At 40.3% G+C, this 18717-nt stretch overlaps 1 protein-coding gene across 2 annotated transcripts in view; it reads left to right on the top strand.

Moving 5' to 3' along the window:
• The window catches only part of LOC124617695 (trafficking protein particle complex subunit 11), a 120347-nt gene that overhangs the window by 16422 nt on the left and 85208 nt on the right, over positions 1–18717 (top strand). For both annotated transcript variants that reach the window (XM_047145287.1, XM_047145286.1), the window contains exons 3-7: positions 7272–7441; positions 9608–9793; positions 12761–12934; positions 13058–13288; positions 13542–13683. In XM_047145287.1, the coding sequence (XP_047001243.1) occupies positions 7272–7441; positions 9608–9793; positions 12761–12934; positions 13058–13288; positions 13542–13683 (903 nt within the window). The remainder of the gene's footprint in view (positions 1–7271; positions 7442–9607; positions 9794–12760; positions 12935–13057; positions 13289–13541; positions 13684–18717) is intronic.

Below are 18717 nucleotides of genomic sequence, written 5' to 3'. Positions count from 1 at the left end.
CTCTATGGAAGTCCACTCACAGTTGTTACAGAACATCATTCACTTTGTTGGTTGACAGGTCTTAAGGATCCAACAGGATGACTCGTCACGTGGGCACTATGTCTTCAAGAGTATGACATTACCATAGTGTACAAAAGTGGAAGAAAACACCAAGATGCCGACTGTCTCTCAAGAAACCCTGTGCAAGACCATCAAGACTTTGATGAAGACAGTGACTGTCTCGTTGCACTCCAGGATCTCTCTGCTGAGCAGAAAAAGGACGCCAAGATATCTCAAAGTATGCTTGCCATAATCAGTCAGAGGATGTGAAAGGACAACTTCGGGTAGTTAATGGATTATTTTGCAAGAAAAACTTTGATCCATCTGGAAAGAGTTGGCTACCAGTGATTCCTAAACACATGCACTTAGACGTTCTACAGAAATTCCATGACACACCTGAGACCGGACATTTAGGATTTATTAAGACCTACGATAGAATCCGCAAGAGATTTTTCTGAACAGGTTTATTTAAGTGTGTCTATCACTATGTGTCGCACTGTCAAGAGTGCCAGAGGAGAAAGGCAGTTCCTCAGAAACTGCCTGGCTGACTCATACCAATTTCACCAGTCGAAACGCCTTTCCACTGTGTTGGGAGGATCGACCTCCTCAATGATTTCCAATATCTGCTAGTGGCAATAGATGGATTATTGTTTGCACTGATTATTTTACATGCTGTGCCATTACAAAAGCCGTGAAAGCAGTTGAAGCATCTGAGGTAGCCAAATTCATCGTGGAAGACATTGTGTTAAAACACGGTGCCCCAAGGTCATTAATTACAGATCGAGGGAAAGTTTTTCAATCGAAACTTGTGACAGAGATAAACTGTTGGTGCAACATTACTCATCACATGATGCCTGCCTACCATCCGCAAACTAACGGGCTTACTGAATGCCTTAACAAGACCTTGGCCGACATGCTATCAATGTTTGTCAGTGTTGAGCAGAGCAACTGGAATGAGGTGCTACCTTTCGTGATGTTTGCCTACAACACTGCCAAACAAGACACCATAGGATTTAGGCTATTTTTCCTGGTGCATGGGCATGAGGCGACTATGACAATGGACACTGTATGACGCGAGCCACCGCCCTGTTCTCTACCAGCCTGATGACCTTGTCTGGATCGTCACTCCTGTTCGGGAGGTTGGTCTCTCTGAGAAGCTCCTCAGGCACTACTTTGGACCTTATGAGGTTGTAAGACAGTTGTCTGTTGTTACTTATGAAGTTGAAGATTTTGACCGCGATGCAAGACGATGAAAGATCAGAGATACGGTCCACGTCCTTCGAATGAAGCCGTACAAGGATCCAGCCACCCAGGGTAAATTCGAAGCTCTAGAAACAGCCAATAAGCAGAAAGGTGACAAATAGCGTAGGGAGTATGCAGGACCGATGATTTGTTCCTGGACTAGGAGGGCATAACACCAAGACGCTGTTCTCTTAAGGAGGGAGCAATGTTGCAGAAGAAGCTGATTGGTACCATGGTGTAGTGGTTATGATACTAAACTGTTGACTGGAGGGTCATGAATTCAAAACTCACCTGTACTGTACCATTTTAATTTCTATATTTGGTTCGAGAACATTTTAGAAGTATTCACAAATGTCAAGAATAATTGTACTGGAATGTTCTGTAGCTGTATATATACTGTATGTATTATGGCCAGAGGCAGTTTGCTCTGCGCTCTTGTATGTGCAAGTGCTGAATAAACCTTCGTTAAGTGAAGTTAGTGTTCATCATTCATATAATTACATCTTCTATGTGACAATATGTATCTATTGCTCATTTATAACCTTCGTTACATACACGTGAAGATGACTTAATGTAAAGTTGAAACTGGTAGCCTAAAAATAAAACCTAAATAATGGCTATTGGTGTATTATATTATTGGACATGCCAGGATGGTTCCTTTGAAAAGAATGTGACCAATTTCATTCCCCCCTCGTGACTCAGCTGGATTCATTACATTCTGTGGATTGGTGTGAGCCAAAGCTACTTGTTCAGGAGCAAGTCACTGCACAATTCACTGGAAACTTATACAGTCATTCAAAGAAATATAACACATCTACATCTACATCTACATCCATACTCCGCAAGCCACCCTGCAGAGTCTTCCACTGGAGTTTATCTATCATCTCCATAACGCTTTCGCGATTACTAAATGATCCTGTAACGAAGCGCGCTGCTCTCCGTCGGATCCTCTCTATATCTCCTATCAACCCTATCTGGTACGGATCCCACACTGCTGAGCAGTATTCAAGCAGTGGGCGAACAAGCGTACTGTAACCTACTTCCTTTGTTTTCTGATTGCATTTCCTTAGAATTCTTCCAATGAATCTCAGTCTGGCATCTGCTTTACCGACGATCAACATTATATGATCATTCCATTTTAAATCACTCCTAATGCGTACTCCCAGATAATTTATGGTATTAACTGCTTCCAGTTGCTGACCTGTAGCTAAATGATAAAGGATCTATCTTTCTGTGTATTCGCAGCACATTACACTTGTCTACATTGAGATTCAATTGCCATTCCCTGCACCATGCGTCAATTCGCTGCAGATCCTCCTGCATTTCAGTACAATTTTCCATTGTTACAACCTCTCGATACACCACAGCATCATCTGCAAAAAGCCTCAGTGAACTTCCGATGTCATCCACAAGGTCATTTATGTATATTGTGAATAGCAACGGTCCTATGACACTCCCCTGCGGCACACCTGAAATCACTCTTACTTCGGAAGACTTCTCTCCATTGAGAATGACATGCTGCGTCGTGTTATCTAGGAACTCCTCAATCCAATCACACAATTGGTCTGATAGTCCATATGCTCTTACTTTGTTCATTAAACGACTGTGGGGAACTGTCTCGAACGCCTTGCGGAAGTCAAGAAACACGGCATCTACCTGTGAACCCGTATCTATGGCCCTCTGAGTCTCGTGGATGAATAGTGCGAGCTGGGTTTCACATGACCGTCTTTTTCGAAACCCATGCTGATTCCTACAGAGTAGATTTCTAGTCTCCAGAAAAGTCATTATACTCTAACACAATACGTGTTCCAAAATTCTACAACTGATCGACGTTAGAGATATAGGTCTATAGTTCTGCACATCTGCTCGACGTCCCTTCTTGAAAACGGGGGTGACCTGTGCCCTTTTCCAATCCTTTGGAACGCTACGCTCTTCTAGAGACCTACGGTACACTGCTGCAAGAAGGGGGGGCAAGTTCCTTCGCGTACTCTGTGTAAAATTGAACTGGTATTCCATCAGGTCCAGAGGCCTTTCCCCTTTTGAGCGATTTTAATTGTTTCTCTATCCCTCTGTCGTCTATTTCGATATCTACCATTTTGTCATCTGTGCGACAATCTAGAGAAGGAACTACAGTGCAATCTTCCTCTGTGAAACAACTTTGGAAAAAGACATTTAGTATTTCGGCCTTTAGTCTGTCATCCTCTGTTTCAGTACCATTTTGGTCACAGTGTGTCTGGACATTTTGTTTTGATCCACCTACCGCTTTGACATAAGACCAAAATTTCTTAGGATTTTCTGCCAAGTCAGTACATAGAACCTTACTTTCGAATTCATTGACCGCCTCTCGCATAGCCCTCCTCACACTACATTTCGCTTCGCGTAATTTTTGTTTGTCTGCAAGGCTTTGGCTATGTTTATGTTTTCTGTGAAGTTCCCTTTGCTTCCGCAGCAGTTTTCTAACTCGGTTGTTGTACCACGGTGGCTCTTTTCCATCTCTTACGATCTTGCTTGGCACATACTCATCTAACGCATTATGTACGACGGTTTTGAACTTTGTCCACTGATCCTCAACAGTATCTGTACTTGAGACAAAACTTTTGTGTTGAGCAAACAGGTACTCTGAAATCTGCTTTTTGTCACTTTTTCTAAACAGAAAAATCTTCCTACCCTTTTTAATATTCCTATTTACGGCTGAAATCATCGATGCCGTAACCGCTTTATGATCGCTGATTCCCTGTTTGCGTTAACTTTTTCAAATAGTTCGGGTCTGTTTGTCACCATAAGGTCTAATATGTTATCACCATGAGTCGGTTCTCTGTTTAACTGCTCAAGGTAGTTTTCAGATAAAGCACTTTAAAAAATTTCACTGGATTCTTTGTCCCTGCCACCCGTTATGAACGTCTGAGTCTCCCAGTCTATATCCGGCAAATTAAAATCTCCACCCAGAACTATAACATGGTGCTCAGCCACAACAGCTGCTGAGCCAGGGGGCCTATAGAGACATCCAATTACCATGTCTGAGCCTGCTTTAACCGTGACCTTCACCCAAATCATTTCACATTTCGGATCTCCGTCAATTTCCTTCGATACTATTGCACTTCTTATCGCTATAAACACGCCTCCCCCTTCACTGTCCAGCCTGTCTCTGCGGTATACATTCCAATCTGAGTTTAGGATTTCATTACTATTTACATCTGGTTTCAGCCAACTTTCTGTCCCTAGTACTATATGGGCGTTGTGACCGTTTATTAATGAGAGCAGTTCTGGGACCTTTCTGTAGACGCTCCTGCAGTTTACTATTAGCACATTAATATTGTTATTCCCTGTTGCATTTTGCCTACTCCTACCTTGCTGCGTCTCAGGAGGCGTCTTGTCAGGCCTAGGGAGGGGATTCTCTAACCTAAAAAACCCCCATGTGCACCCCACAAGTACTCCGCTACCCTTGTAGCCGCTTCCGGCGTGTAGTGCACGCCTGACCTATTCAGGGGGACCCTACATTTCTCTACCCGATAGCGGAGGTCGAGAAATTTGCACCCCAGATCTCCGCAGAATCGTCTGAGCCTCTGGTTTAAGCCTTCCACTCGGCTCCAAACCAGAGGACCGCGATCGGTTCTGGGAACGATACTACAAATAGTTAGCTCTGATTTCACCCCGCGAGCGAGGCTTTCCGCCTTCACCAATTCCGCCAACCGCCAGTACGAACTGAGGATGACTTCTGAACCCAGACGGCAGGAGTCATTGGTGCCAACATGAGCAACAATTTGCAGTCGGGTGCACCCAGTGCTCTCTTATCACCGCCGGCAGAGCCTCCTCCACATCTCGGATGAGACCCCCTGGCAAGCAGACAGAGTGAACACTGGCCTTCTTCCCCGACCTTCCCGCTATTTCCCTAAGGGGCTCCATCACCCGCCTAACGTTGGAGCTCCCAATAACTAATAAACCCCTCCCCCCGTGTGCCTGCTCGGACCTTGCTGAAGGAGCAGCCACATGTCCACTCACAGGCAGAGCCGGCGATGCCACACGGCCAGCCTCCACATTGACCCTCCGCCTCGTGCGCCACGAACGCCGCTGAACCCGCCACTCCCCTTGGGGAGAGGGTGGCCCAACCGCGCCCAGTACACGCGAAGATGTCTCGACAGCAGGGACAGTGGGTGAAGCATGTAACACCTGGGGTGTACCTTGCGACGCACCAGACTCTCCACTGCCGCTACACTCCGAGGCAGCAGCCTGAAGACGGCTGACCGCGGCCATCAACATGCTCAGCTGTTCGCGAACAGTGGCCAGCTCCTCCTGCGTCCGTACACAGCAGTCACACATCCTATCCATCCTAAGGAATCAATTTACTGAAGAGAGTTAATCAACCTTTAACTAGACTGGCACTTCTTGTAGAAAACAATGAAAATAGCACTACCTGTCTCTGGACTGTATTGAAAACAAACACTAGCACTACTGGCACTATGGCTGACTAAAGGGACTCTCTCTGACTGTATTCAAAACAAACACGAAATCTATGGAACACTATTAATAGCACCCGACAATTAAAGCTTCCTAAAAGCAAATACACACGGAAGAAGAAGTGACAAGTAAGAAAAATACAGTTAATACTTAAATTAAGGTAGCTCGCTGCACAGCAGACGTGAAGCAGACGGCAGTTACGACGACACTGCATGGCATGGCGTGGCTCAAAACTATTATGTGAAACTCCTGCAACTAATCATCTCATGGTCAACAGATCATCTTCCTTCTTAAATTGTGGGACTAGAACAGAATTCATGGTTTACAAGTGCATCATGTGGAAAGAGTGTTGAGGACACCCACTGGTATAAAGTGAGGTAGATCAACAATCCATATATTAGTCCTACAGAGCAATTGTTAACACAGTTTGTTGTTAAAATATTGCACATGAAAGAAAGACTTTGTACGTGTGCTTATAGGGAACTATAGCTTCAAACTTGACTGTGCCATGTCTTTCATCATCGTTTCCAATGGTGAATTGTGCAAAATTTTATCAATGTGCTACAATTTGGTAGCCTATAGCCTGTTGACTGAGGAGGGTAGTAATCATAACTTAATTGAATATATTAATTTTATATACCTAAATTGAACTGTTTAAATATTTAAATTTTATAATTAAGAGTTTAACATTGAAAGAAATAAAATAAAATGAAAAAAAAGGATGTTAGGTGTGAGAATTAGACCAGAACTGACGATTTGTCAGTCAGTGTGCTTGGCCACTCAGCCACGGTGCAATTACATCAACCACTCCTCAAAATCTCCCATACTCTACGCTTGGACAGTGCGTTACACAAACTTTCACAGAGAAATACTGACCTGTTGATGTGAGCAACACAACACTCACACCATCAGAAGGGATGACGTCACATCAGAGCATACACAGTTGAAAACAGACAGCTGCATCCCTTCTCTGAGTTGATCACAGCATGGCTGACTATCATTTCAGCACTTGACACTGGTTTCTAGTTATTGCAGAGAGAGCACTACAAAACATGTTTTTGCTCATTTTAATTGCATACCAGCACACATTCAAAGAGAGATGGCATAATTTTAGTGCAGTTTCTAGCTCACATTAAAAAAGAAAGGGCATAATTTTAGTGCAATTTCCAGATTGCATTTGAAGAGAAATGGTATAATTTTAGTGCAATTTTTCTAGTATCCTATAGCACTTTAGCACATGATAACTTGCCACCACTGGTTGTTTCAGTGCTCTTGGCCCACAGTCCTGTGTGATGTCTGTCTACCACTTTAAAAACCTCTCTTCCTCCTTGCCCTTCCATCTCCTTACCCGAGTGACAATACCCGTGACTTCAAGTGTATGTTGTGTGGTACATCTACAGTAGTACAGTGTCCAGCACAACAACAAAGTGTTTTTTGTTATTTTGCAAGTTGTATTGTAAACATTTCTGGTATATTAGAAGGCTGCTGGAAATCATTTCTAACCTTTTACAAATATAAATATAAATTTCTTGCAGAGAAACTCGTATGACTGGTACATACCTAAAGGAATTCTCAAACGAAATTGGATGAACAAACATTTGAACGAGTTACCTGCAGTAGTTGTTGTTTTTTATGAACTGGATTGGGATGATCCTCATTGGAATGAAAAACGTATTGAATGTTCATCACGTGTACAGTCCATGAGGTAATTCTCTTATACTGATAATAACAGTAAAGTGATACTAACAAAATACAGTCTAACTTTCCAGTAAGTTGAGGCTAAAAGAAGGAGTTAGAGACTTTACCATGGTAATGGAAAGTTCTTGGTGCAATACAAATAATGAAAGGAGTTAAAGTAACAACCCAGCTTATAGTCGAGGCACTGTGTTTTCGACAGGGACATAAACAAGACTGAGGACAGTGATAGCTTTCAGATTAATTGTCCTTCAGAGCAATAGTGTGTGTGCACAAGAGCTTGCTGCTCCACTGCCCCTTGCACACTGCCGCCCCCCCCCCCCCCTTACACACACACACTCACACTCACACTCACTCACTCACTCTGTACCATGATGTTGCTGCCTAGATCATCACCGAACCCCTGCCATGTGCTGGGAACTGAGCTAGAAGTCAGAAAAAATGTGAAACAAGACTCGTACAACCGAATGACTTAGTTCCATTGCTTCATAGTCCAGGTCTCAAGGCTTTGGCATCATGTTTTCCTGTTAGAAACATTTGCCTCAGTAATGCGTGGTTTTGGAATTCCAGTTCATCCTCCAGTTCCATGCTCATATTGTTCTGGTGTTGATAGGATTCACAAGTTTGACATTCAGTTCTGCAGTGACTTTTGCAGCTATCACCCCCTTATTTTTCATTACAGTCCTCTTCAGTGATCATCTGTCACAATCACGCAACACGCTTTCTCCGTGTAGTGGCTTAGTGGATAACATTTTTCTTCTTTCTATGTATGATGTATAAATCTTTGATACAGTGCATTTTGAAACACTGAACACTTCAGTTACAATAGCTTCGGCTATATGATGACCAACAATTTGACCAAGTCTGAATTCGCTTCACTCCAACATAATGCACACATACAAAAGCTTCTGCTATATGAGCACCAATAATTTGCCCAAGTTTGTATTCATTTCACTCCAATATAATGCACACACAGCTACACAGAACACAGTTCTGACTGTGATTGCTACTTGTGCTGTTTTGAGGCTGGCCAAATACAGCAACACAACCTGCAGAGCTGCCTGGCATCTGCATTTATGTTCAAGCATGCATATCTCACGGTGTTTTCATATTTTTGTGCAGCTCCTATATGTTTGCTTGCATATATTTGATTTATTTGTTTTGCTACCAAGAATCTTTTGTTGTTTGAAGTGCAAAAGATATACGACAAGCAATGTTCATAGAAATACAAAAATGTGGTAGTACATAGAAATACAAAAATATAATAGAGAAATATGATAAAGTACAATAATAATCTATAGTAATAAATATCTATAGCACACTTCAACAAAAAATTTGTAACTTATCTGTCAGATTTATTCACAACAATTCAGAGAATGACAATAAGAACTGTAATAAAGTTTCAAAAAGAGTCAGTTCAAATTGGACTTTAAATATTCACCAGCTGATTAAAGAAGAGTGTGTAAGTAAAATAATCTTAACTTTATTCCAAAATACATTACTTACTGTTTCTATGAACTTAGAGGGGTAACTTATTGTAGAGTACACTGTCCATATTTCTTACTCCAACGAGATTCATGCTCAGACTTTATCTCCTAAGATGCATGTTTGCACTGAACTGCATGTTATAATTATGAACAGACACATTGGTCTCAAAAGATGTAGGTTCTCCTTAACTGCAAGGAACATAAAATAATTTAATTAATATTGGCTCAGTGGATATTCAGGGAAACATATGTTTTATTATCTTTATGAACATCTTTTGCAATAGAAATTTTTTCCTGTGTACTGACCCTCAGAATGGAATAACATAAGTGGCAGTTTAAAGTCCTAATGCAAAATAAATGGTCGTCATTGTTGTAATATGACAGGATGGACCAAAGATTTGAAAAGCTGCTCAATCTCTGTGAGTATTTCGTTGTAAGTTATTGTCTCTTTACACAATGATAAATTTTCTTTCTTTGACTTGTGTTCTTTCATCATTTATTGGTATGGGATCCATACAGATTGGGTGATTTTTGAAGGCGCTGAAAAACATATGGGCATTTCATCTTTTATTTAATAATAGTGTGTTATTGCAAACTAGGAAGTTAGTTTGGTTATAGAGTAAGTTAATTCAGCATGTATCCAAGAGCTGTATTTTTAATATAAGTATTGTGGTGTTATGTTGTTGCAGGGTGGCACTAGATGGACGAAACACGCGTCTGGCTGTGGTGCTCATTCAGCAAACAGTTTCATTGCCAACAGGTGAAGATGTTTTGGCAGCTGAAAGAGCAGCTGCATTGTGCACAAGTTGTGAACTGAATCCCAAATCATTGTTTGTTCTTCCTCATGAGGATCACCTACATGGTTACACAATTCGGTGAGTTGAATAGACTGTGAAACTGTGTAGTATAACAAAGATAATGACTATCATAGATGCTGATGTACGATTATTTGATAAATATTCTGCTGTCGTGGATTAAGTTCAGTTACAATGCTAAAATTACATCGCAGAGTTCCCAGCAGAGATAGGCAAATGCTTTGTTACCGGGAGTGAAGTCACATGTTTGGTCATTTATCTTCAGTAGCAGCTATTCTGTCACTTTATCCAGTGAAATTCCTCATGTTATTGCCTGAGCAGTGTAGTGGATAATAACCGTTTACTCTGGAAGTGATGCAGTAGAAATTCATACAGCGATTTTGCTTATCTTGAACGACACCATTAACACATTTTTTTGCATACTAATAGGAGTGGATTGTTTGGGAAATAATTACTCAATTCAGATTTCATTCAGGAGAGTAATTTAACATTAAGTAATAATTATGTGAGGTGTCACTGTAGAAATTGAGGCAGGTGCAAGCCTGGTGAGGGTACGAAGTCCATTTGGTCATTTTGTAGATGGCTGGCTGCCACGGCAAGAAGTTACTCGTGACCCCACTGTTGTTAAAGAATATTTTATTTAAACTGAATTCTATGATTCAGAGAGTGGCACTGTGCAGACACTGAGTAACTTTGCTGTGTGAACTATGCTGATAAATTTAACTTTCACAACTACACTGGACTTGGAATTTTCTACAGTTACATTGAGCTGGGACTTTAAATAAGTTTGATCGGCTGATTTATGTGTGGCACTCAGAACATGGGTTTGTATGCATTCCACTCTGTGCCATGAAAATTGTTTAACAGTACTAACATATATTAGACACTTACAGTCATTAGTGTTTAGGGCAAGTAAACACTTTATGAACATTTATTAACTTTCGTTCTTCACTGACAAGATGTTAGGATTTCAACAGCTGTGTATTGGGTTCTTCCGAGTAAGAACTGGCCTTTTAATACAACAGTATATCATTTACTGATTATAAACTGTGTTTCAAATTGTAACCCTCCTTCGTTATTTGCATTCTGGTCAACAATATTAAAACCATTTCATTATATAAAAGATATTTAACTGTGACCCCCTCCCCACAGCACCGGTGAGATTTTCATTTGGTATCCATAAACACAAGGGAGGTGTAGTCAGTTTTAGAGAGACAGCAGGATTTTCCACAAATCTGAGTGTATTTTTCCACTTGGAGAACCTTTCAATGCATGGTGAATAGTTTACTATAATATCACTAACTAGGATGCAGAACTTTTCTCATGACGTTGCAGAATCTTTGCTGGTCATTAGTTGGAAAAATTAGGATACTAGTGTTTCTGACAGATAGAAACACTTAATAGGGGATTATTGTTAGCTGCATTTTTGGCTGAACCAATGAGAATTCCCGTGTGTAAGAAAGAAATCACTCACTGGGCAGCAACAGTGCTGATAGCTTGGTTTTATCACAAAACTATTTCACTGTGCCAGAATGCTAATCCACTTCTATCTATGAGTAGCTCCTCCACCAGGGATGGTGCAGTTACATTGGAAAACCCTGGAATACATAGACCATGCTTTTGATACTGCACACAATTACCAAAGAGGAAAAGAGGATTTTAAAGTCCATAGAGCATATTTCATCCACCTCTCACAGTTTGAACAGGGTGCATGTTAAATTTGTCAACAGTGAAAGGTGGCTTCTAAATTGAAAACAATGTTGAAGTAGAGTCAGGTTATTTCAATAGTTATTAAAATGTGATGCATTGAGTCTTATTTTCAATAGTTGTACTGGTATTTGGGGGAGGGGGAGAGACTACGTGAGGTTTTGCAATCCAGACATGTAGCAACTCTGGCTCATATGATTTCATGTGAATCCATATATATGATGCACTACTGCATTTAATGGTTTACTTATTGTTCAGCCGAGCAGTCTAAGGCGCTGCAGTCATGGGCTGTGCCGCTGGTCCCGGCGGAGGTTTGAGTCCTCCCTTGGGCGTGTGTGTGTGTGTGTGTGTGTGTGTGTGTGTGTGTGTGTGTGTGTTTGTACTTAGGATAATTTAGTAATTTAGGTTAAGTAGTGTGTAAGCTTAGGAACTGATGACCTTAGGAGTTAAGTCCCCTAAGATTTCACAAACATATGAACATTTTTAACTTATTCTGCTTCCTGTTGTAACTATATTCATATGCTTTTCTTTTAGACTTGGTTCCAGTAAGTGTTTTCATTTATAGCATACAAGTATTGACAGTGGTTCTATCTTCACATTTGTAAGCACATGCTGGCTATAAATGAAACTCTTATGTTTCAGAGCTTCCACGATTTTGTACAGAAATGCTGTTATGCATAGGGGACAAATGGAATTGTGAAGCATTTTCTTAAAATGCTACATGCAAGTCCATGCAGGATGTGCCATCATTCTTATGAGTGCAAAATAGGACGTACCACACACTGTCGCATAGGTGTGTCTGATTCAGTAAAACTGTACTGAGCCCGGTGGTGCAATGGTTAAGACACTGGATTTTCATTTGGAAGAATAGCAGTTCAGATTTTGGTCTGGTCTTACTGATGGATTTCCCTTGTTTTCTGTAAACTGCTTAAGGTTAATACCAGGATGACACAGTTGATTTCCTTGTTTGTCCTTCCCAATTGGAACTTGTGCTCCATTTCTAATCACCTCACTCTCAGTGGGACAGTAAAATCCTAGCTTTCTGTCATTCCTTTCTTTTGTGAGTGTTAATAATGTAGTACAAAAATGGTTGAACCTGAATTTTTTTTTTAAAACTGAGTGAGTGTGAACTTATACTACCGCAAAAGTATTTATAACTACTGATCAATATCACTGCAAAATGTGCACAGAAGATAAACTTAAAAGCAATGCAGAAGTTACTATACACTGTAATATACGTGGTTGTATTTTTTATTATTATTACTTTAGACACGCTTTTTGTTCCATAGATCATTATGTCTGTCTATTCTTTTTTTCTAGGCTTGAAAATGCATTCTATGATTTGGCACAGGCTTATTATCATCATGAAGCACGTAATGTAAAGGGTCATAGAGAACAGCTGAACAAGACTACTCATCAGTATCTTTTTGTGAGGCACCAGTTCAAGGTTGGCTTTTTGAATGAACTGAAGCAAGACAACCATACTGCCCAAAAGTGAGTCACTTTTCCTGTAACAGAGAGAATTTTTCACAATGTTACCTGCATGATACATGATATAACGCAACTTACATATCTGACAATAGTGAGACATAACACCATTTATGTACCCTCTTTCAGACATTACTCGCAAGCATACAGCAACCTGCTGGAAGTGAGAGTTGTAGACACAAATGCCCTAGAAGTCAAGACAGTGGCAGGTTTCATAAATTACAAACTTTGTAAAATAATGTTCCAGCAGAATTTACCAAGGGACGCCATCAATCAGTTTCGAAAACACACAGAACTTTTTAGGAGCTGCCTTGGGGCAAAAGATTTAGCATTTGAACACCATGCTTGGATGTCAAAGCAGTAAGTAGTCAGCACAGTGTTTCGGTCTCAAACTCTTATACTCTCTGTGGCTTTTGGTACAGCATTCCTATGTCAAGGATTCTGTGATTACTTGGAGTTTGTTACTAGCTCCGGCAGAGTATCTAATTTTAAAAAGTATATTACCAAGTATAGATTGGTGTTACATTCTATTTTGATACTGTTTAAAGTTGATTTTTAGAAAAATAAGTAAATGGTATGTCCATAATTTCTATTGAAAGTTGTATGATTTCAGATTTTGTGCTTTTGGTGAAATATTTGAAGAAGCTATAAGGCTTGGACTCCCTGCATTACAGACACAACATCCAGGGTTCTATTACCAGCAGGCAGCACAGCATGCTACTGATAGAAAGGTGTCTTGTGAAGAATTGTGCAAGGTTTGTATATGTCCCCCTTGTTCAGGGCTTTTTTTTTATAAAAAAAAATTGTGTATATCCTCATTAGGAAGAATTTTGAAGCAGCAATGCTTCACATTTGTCACACCGTTTCAAACTTTTGCTTGTGTCCTGTGCTTCTCTTGGAAGGATTTCATCATATATAGAATTCAAATGTAAAGTTATGTAGAAGGAAGTAGTAGTCTATTGAAACCAGTATGACAGTGATGAGAAATTCAGATTGTGGTAAGAAATGTGACATGCAAATCCATAGTGTATGCAATGATATATAAATCAGCTTCTTACAATAGTAAATTTAATGTAAAAGCACTTTATTATGCTTTGTAGACTCTGTCATTGCCACATTGCTGTGGTGGTTTGTGAGACTCCAGATTGTGTAGATTAGTTTGCTTCAGTGTAGGAGTCCTGTGCAGTGTTGGTTGCCTATTTGCCATTAAGAATAATCTACATTCGTTTGATATTGCCATACCTTAACTAAACTAACAAAATGTCTATTTTTAGTTTTAACTGATATCAAGGATGAAAAATTATAGACAATGTAATTAATGAACCCTAAGATCAATGTTCTTTCACATCCAAGTAAATCCAAAGTCCCTTATCATTCATTCTAGAAATCAATTCACATTTTCAAAAGTATATTCTGTTTTGATGAAGATTTAGGTTCCTATTAAATTGTATTAGTAATGCTTTACATTTTGATGAAGACGTTATGATAGTACTAAAGTTGCACTCTCTCTTAATTACCAGGAGGTTTTGTGTTTTTTACCCATAAATTTTAACTTGTTCCTGATGAACTTTCACCTGCATATTGCAACTCTGAATATCAGGTTACATGGAAAATCAACCTCCACATTATGAACAAGTTTATAAGAATGATATGTTTGAGAAAATGTAAGGCACTCTTAATGTTGTTGTGGCCTTCAGTCAGAATGGTGTTCTCTGTGGCCATATGCCCTGTGCAAGCTCTTCATCTCTGCATAACTACTGCAGCCTACAACCTGGTTACTGTGTTGGGAACTTGGTCTACCTCTACAATTTTTACCCTTTGTATTTCCCTCCACTACAAAATTGATGATTTCTTGATGTTTTAGGATATGTACTATCAACCAGTCCCTTCATTTAGTTGACTTGTGCCGTAAATTTCTTTCCCATTTCATTTCAGAACCTCCTTTTCAGTTAAAACTTTCTGGCAGATTAAATATGTGTGCCTGACAGAGACTCGAACTTGGGACCTTTCACAGGCAATTGCTGTACTTGAGCACTTTCCAGTGAAAGGCAAAGGTCCCAAATTTGAGTGCAGGTCCGACACACGGTTGTTATGTGCCAGGAAATTTCATATCAGTGCACACTCTGATGCAGATTGAAAAATTCATTCCTCTTTGTTGTTCAATCCACCAATCCAATGTTTCGTATTCTTCAGTAGCACCCCATTTCGAAATCTTCTATTCTCTTCTTGTCCGTACTATTTTGTTGTCCATGCTCCACTTCTGTACAAGGCTACACACCAGAAAAATACCTGAGAAAATACTTCCTAGTGCTTAGATTTGTATTTGATGTTAAGCATTCCTAAAAGATGGAAATTTGTTTTATTGCTTTTGAAAGTCTGCATTTTATATATTCTGTACTTCAGTATCATCAGTTATTTTGTTGACCAAATTACAAAACTAATCTGCTATTTTAAATGTCCCATTTCTTGATCCAATTCCCACACCACCATCTGGTTTTGCTTCCGAACTGGCTATGCAAATGTAGATGAGATGTGGCTCAAATTCAAAGATATAGTAGCAACAGCAATTGAAAGATTCATACCTCATAAATTGGTAAGAGATGGAACTGATCCCTCGTGGTACACAAAACAGGTCTGAATGCTGTTGCAGAGGCAACGGAAAAAGCATGCGAAGTTCAGAAGAACGCGAAATCCCGAAGATTGGCTAAAATTTACAGACGCGCGAAATTTGGCACGGACTTCAATGCGAGATGCCTTTAATAGGTTCCACAATGAAACATTGTCTCGAGATTTGGTAGAAAATCCGAAGAAATTCTGGTCGTATGTAAAGTAAACAAGCGGCAAGACGCAGTCAATACCCTCGTTGCGCAGTGCCAATGGTACTGTTACCAACAACTGTGCCGCTAAAGTGGAGTTATTGAACGCAGTTTTCTGAAATTCCTTCATCAGGGAAGACGAATGGAATATTCCAGAATTTGAAACACGAACAGCTGCTAGCATGAGCTTCTTAGAAGTAGATATCTTAGGGTTTGCGAAACAACTCAAATCACTTGATACGGGCAAGTCTTCAGGTCCAGATTGTATACCGATTAGGTTCCTTTCAGATTACGCTGATACAATATCTCCCTACTTAGCAATCATATAGAACCGCTCACTCACCGATAGATCTGTACCTACAGATTGGAAAATTGCGCAGGTCGCACCACTGTTTAAGAAGGGTAGTAGGAGTAATCCATCTAACTACAGACCTATATCATTGACGTCGGTTTGCAGTAGGGTTTTGGAGCATATACTGTATTCAAACATTATGAATCACCTCGAAGGGAACGATCTATTGATACGTAATCAGCATGGTTTCAGAAAACATCGTTCTTGTGCAGCGCAGCTAGCTCTTTATTGGCACGAAGTAATGGCCGCTGTCGACAGGGGATCTCAAGTTGATTCCGTATTTCTAGATTTGCAGAAAGCTTTTGACACCGTTAGTCACAAGTGACTTCTAATCAAGCTGTGGGCCTACAGGGTATTGTCTCAGTTGTGCGACTGGATTCGTGATTTCCTGTCAGGAAGGTCACAGTTCGTAGTAATAGATGGCAAATCATCGAGTAAAACTGAAGTGATATCAGGTGTTCCCCAGGGAAGAGTCCTGGGACCTCTGCTGTTCCTGATGTATATAAATGACCTGGGTGACAATCTGAGCAGTTCTCTTAGGTTGTTCGCAGATGATGCTGTAATTTACCGTCTAGTAAGGTCATCCGAAGACCAGTATCAGTTGCAAAGCGATTTAGAAAAGATTGCTGTATGGTGTGGCAGGTGGCAGTTGACGCCAAATAACGAAAAGTGTGAGGTGATCCACATGAGTTCCAAAAGAAATCCATTGGAATTCGATTACTCGATAAATAGTACAATTCTCAAGGCTGTCAATTCAACTAAGTACCTGGGTGTTAAAATTACGAACAACTTCAGTTGGAAAGACCACATAGATAATATTGTGGGGAAGGCGAGCTGAAGGTTGCGTTTCATTGGCAGGACACTTAGAAGATGCAACAAGTCCACTAAAGAGACAGCTTACACTACACTCGTTCGTCCTCTGTTAGAATATTGCTGCGCGGTGTGGGATCCTTACCGGGTGGGATTGTCGGAGGACATCGAAAGGGTGCAAAAAAGGGCAGCTCGTTTTGTATTATCACATAATAGGGGAGAGAGTGTGGCAGATACGATACGCGAGTTGGGATGGAAGTCATTAAAGCGAAGACGTTTTTCGTCGCGGCGAGATCTATTTACGAAATTTCAGTCACCAACTTTCTCTTCCGAATGCGAAAATATTTTGTTGAGCCCAACCTACATAGGTAGGAATGATCATCAAAATAAGAGAAATCAGAGCTCGAACAGAAAGGTTTAGGTGTTCGTTTTTCCCGCGTGCTGTTCGGGAGTGGAATGGTAGAGAGATAGTATGATTGTGGTTCGATGAACCCTCTGCCAAGCACTTAAATGTGAATTGCAGAGTAGTCATGTAGTTGTAGATGTTCATTTTGTAACTTAATTTCAAGACGCTATGTATTGCATTTAAATGATCTTCAAAGTCTTTTGCCACCACTGACAGATTTACAGTGTCCTCTGAAACCCTAAAAATTTTATTTCTTCTCCCAGAACTTAAGTTCTCTTTTCAGATGTCTCCTTGGGTTCCTTCGCTACTTGCGCCGCATACAGATTGAATAATGTTAGGGGTACGCTACAATTCTGTATCAGTCCTGTCTCAGCTGCTGCTTTCCTTTCATGTCCTTTGACACTTATAACTGCATTCTGGTACAAGTTGTAGATAACCATTTGCTCCCTATTTTTTATCCATCATATCTTCAGAATTTGAAAACACATATTCCAGTCAGCATTGTCAAAGCTTTCTCTAAGATGATTTTGGTTATATGGTAACTAAGCCATGGTCTAAGGCAAATTCCTGTGCATAACATTTTGTGTCCTAATGCTGGAGACATCATCAGGAGCTATAAAGACTCGCATACTCATTTCAAATGCAAACAAGCTCTGCAGGCCAAACTGTTTATGCATATCCATACAATGCTGAGACTGTGACATCATCACATCATTTCCTAAGATTGCAGAGTCATGCCAACATATTTTACAGAGCTTGTAGACCTAGTGCGTAAGAGACACTCATGTACACCTTTCAGCCATGAATCCCTTGGTATTCCTGGTCATTTCCTTCACATCTTCATTTCATGTATCTTCTTGGGAATCCTCATGTTTTCCATTCTCTGTAAAACAGAGGAACAGCATGGCATAAGACATGGGAGGTCCACTGTTCACCTCATATTTACAGTGAGGAAGCTCCAGAAGCACCATTATGAATCTGGAGAAGACCTTGTGATGGCCTTTCTCAGTATAGAAAAGGCATTTGATAGCATCTGTAGAATAAAAATTTGGGAAATGCTAGAAAAGAGGGAGTCGAAAAGAGAGACAAGAAGCAGAATGGAGAAGATGCACAATGGAAGTATGAGTTTTGTGAAAATGGTAAATGAAAGAACAGATTGATTTTAGCAAATGAGTGGTGTGAAACAGAGCAGAGTTGTGGCACCTTTCCTCTTCATTGTGCCCATGGATGAGACAGTGACTAAGTGCCAGAAAAAACTGGAGAAGACAAGATGAAATCAATGGCATTCGTGGATATAGGAACAGCTGGATGCTTGGTAGGAAACAGTATGACATTATGGGAATGAAATTTCATGTAAAACAATGAGAAATCATAGTTACAATTAGAAAAAAAAGATAGACCAACT

Source organism: Schistocerca americana, chromosome 1 (assembly GCF_021461395.2).
Source record: "Schistocerca americana isolate TAMUIC-IGC-003095 chromosome 1, iqSchAmer2.1, whole genome shotgun sequence".
NCBI lineage: Eukaryota > Metazoa > Arthropoda > Insecta > Orthoptera > Acrididae > Schistocerca > Schistocerca americana.
Note: the sequence above shows the minus strand (reverse complement) of the source record. Positions and strands in the feature narration are given on the sequence as shown.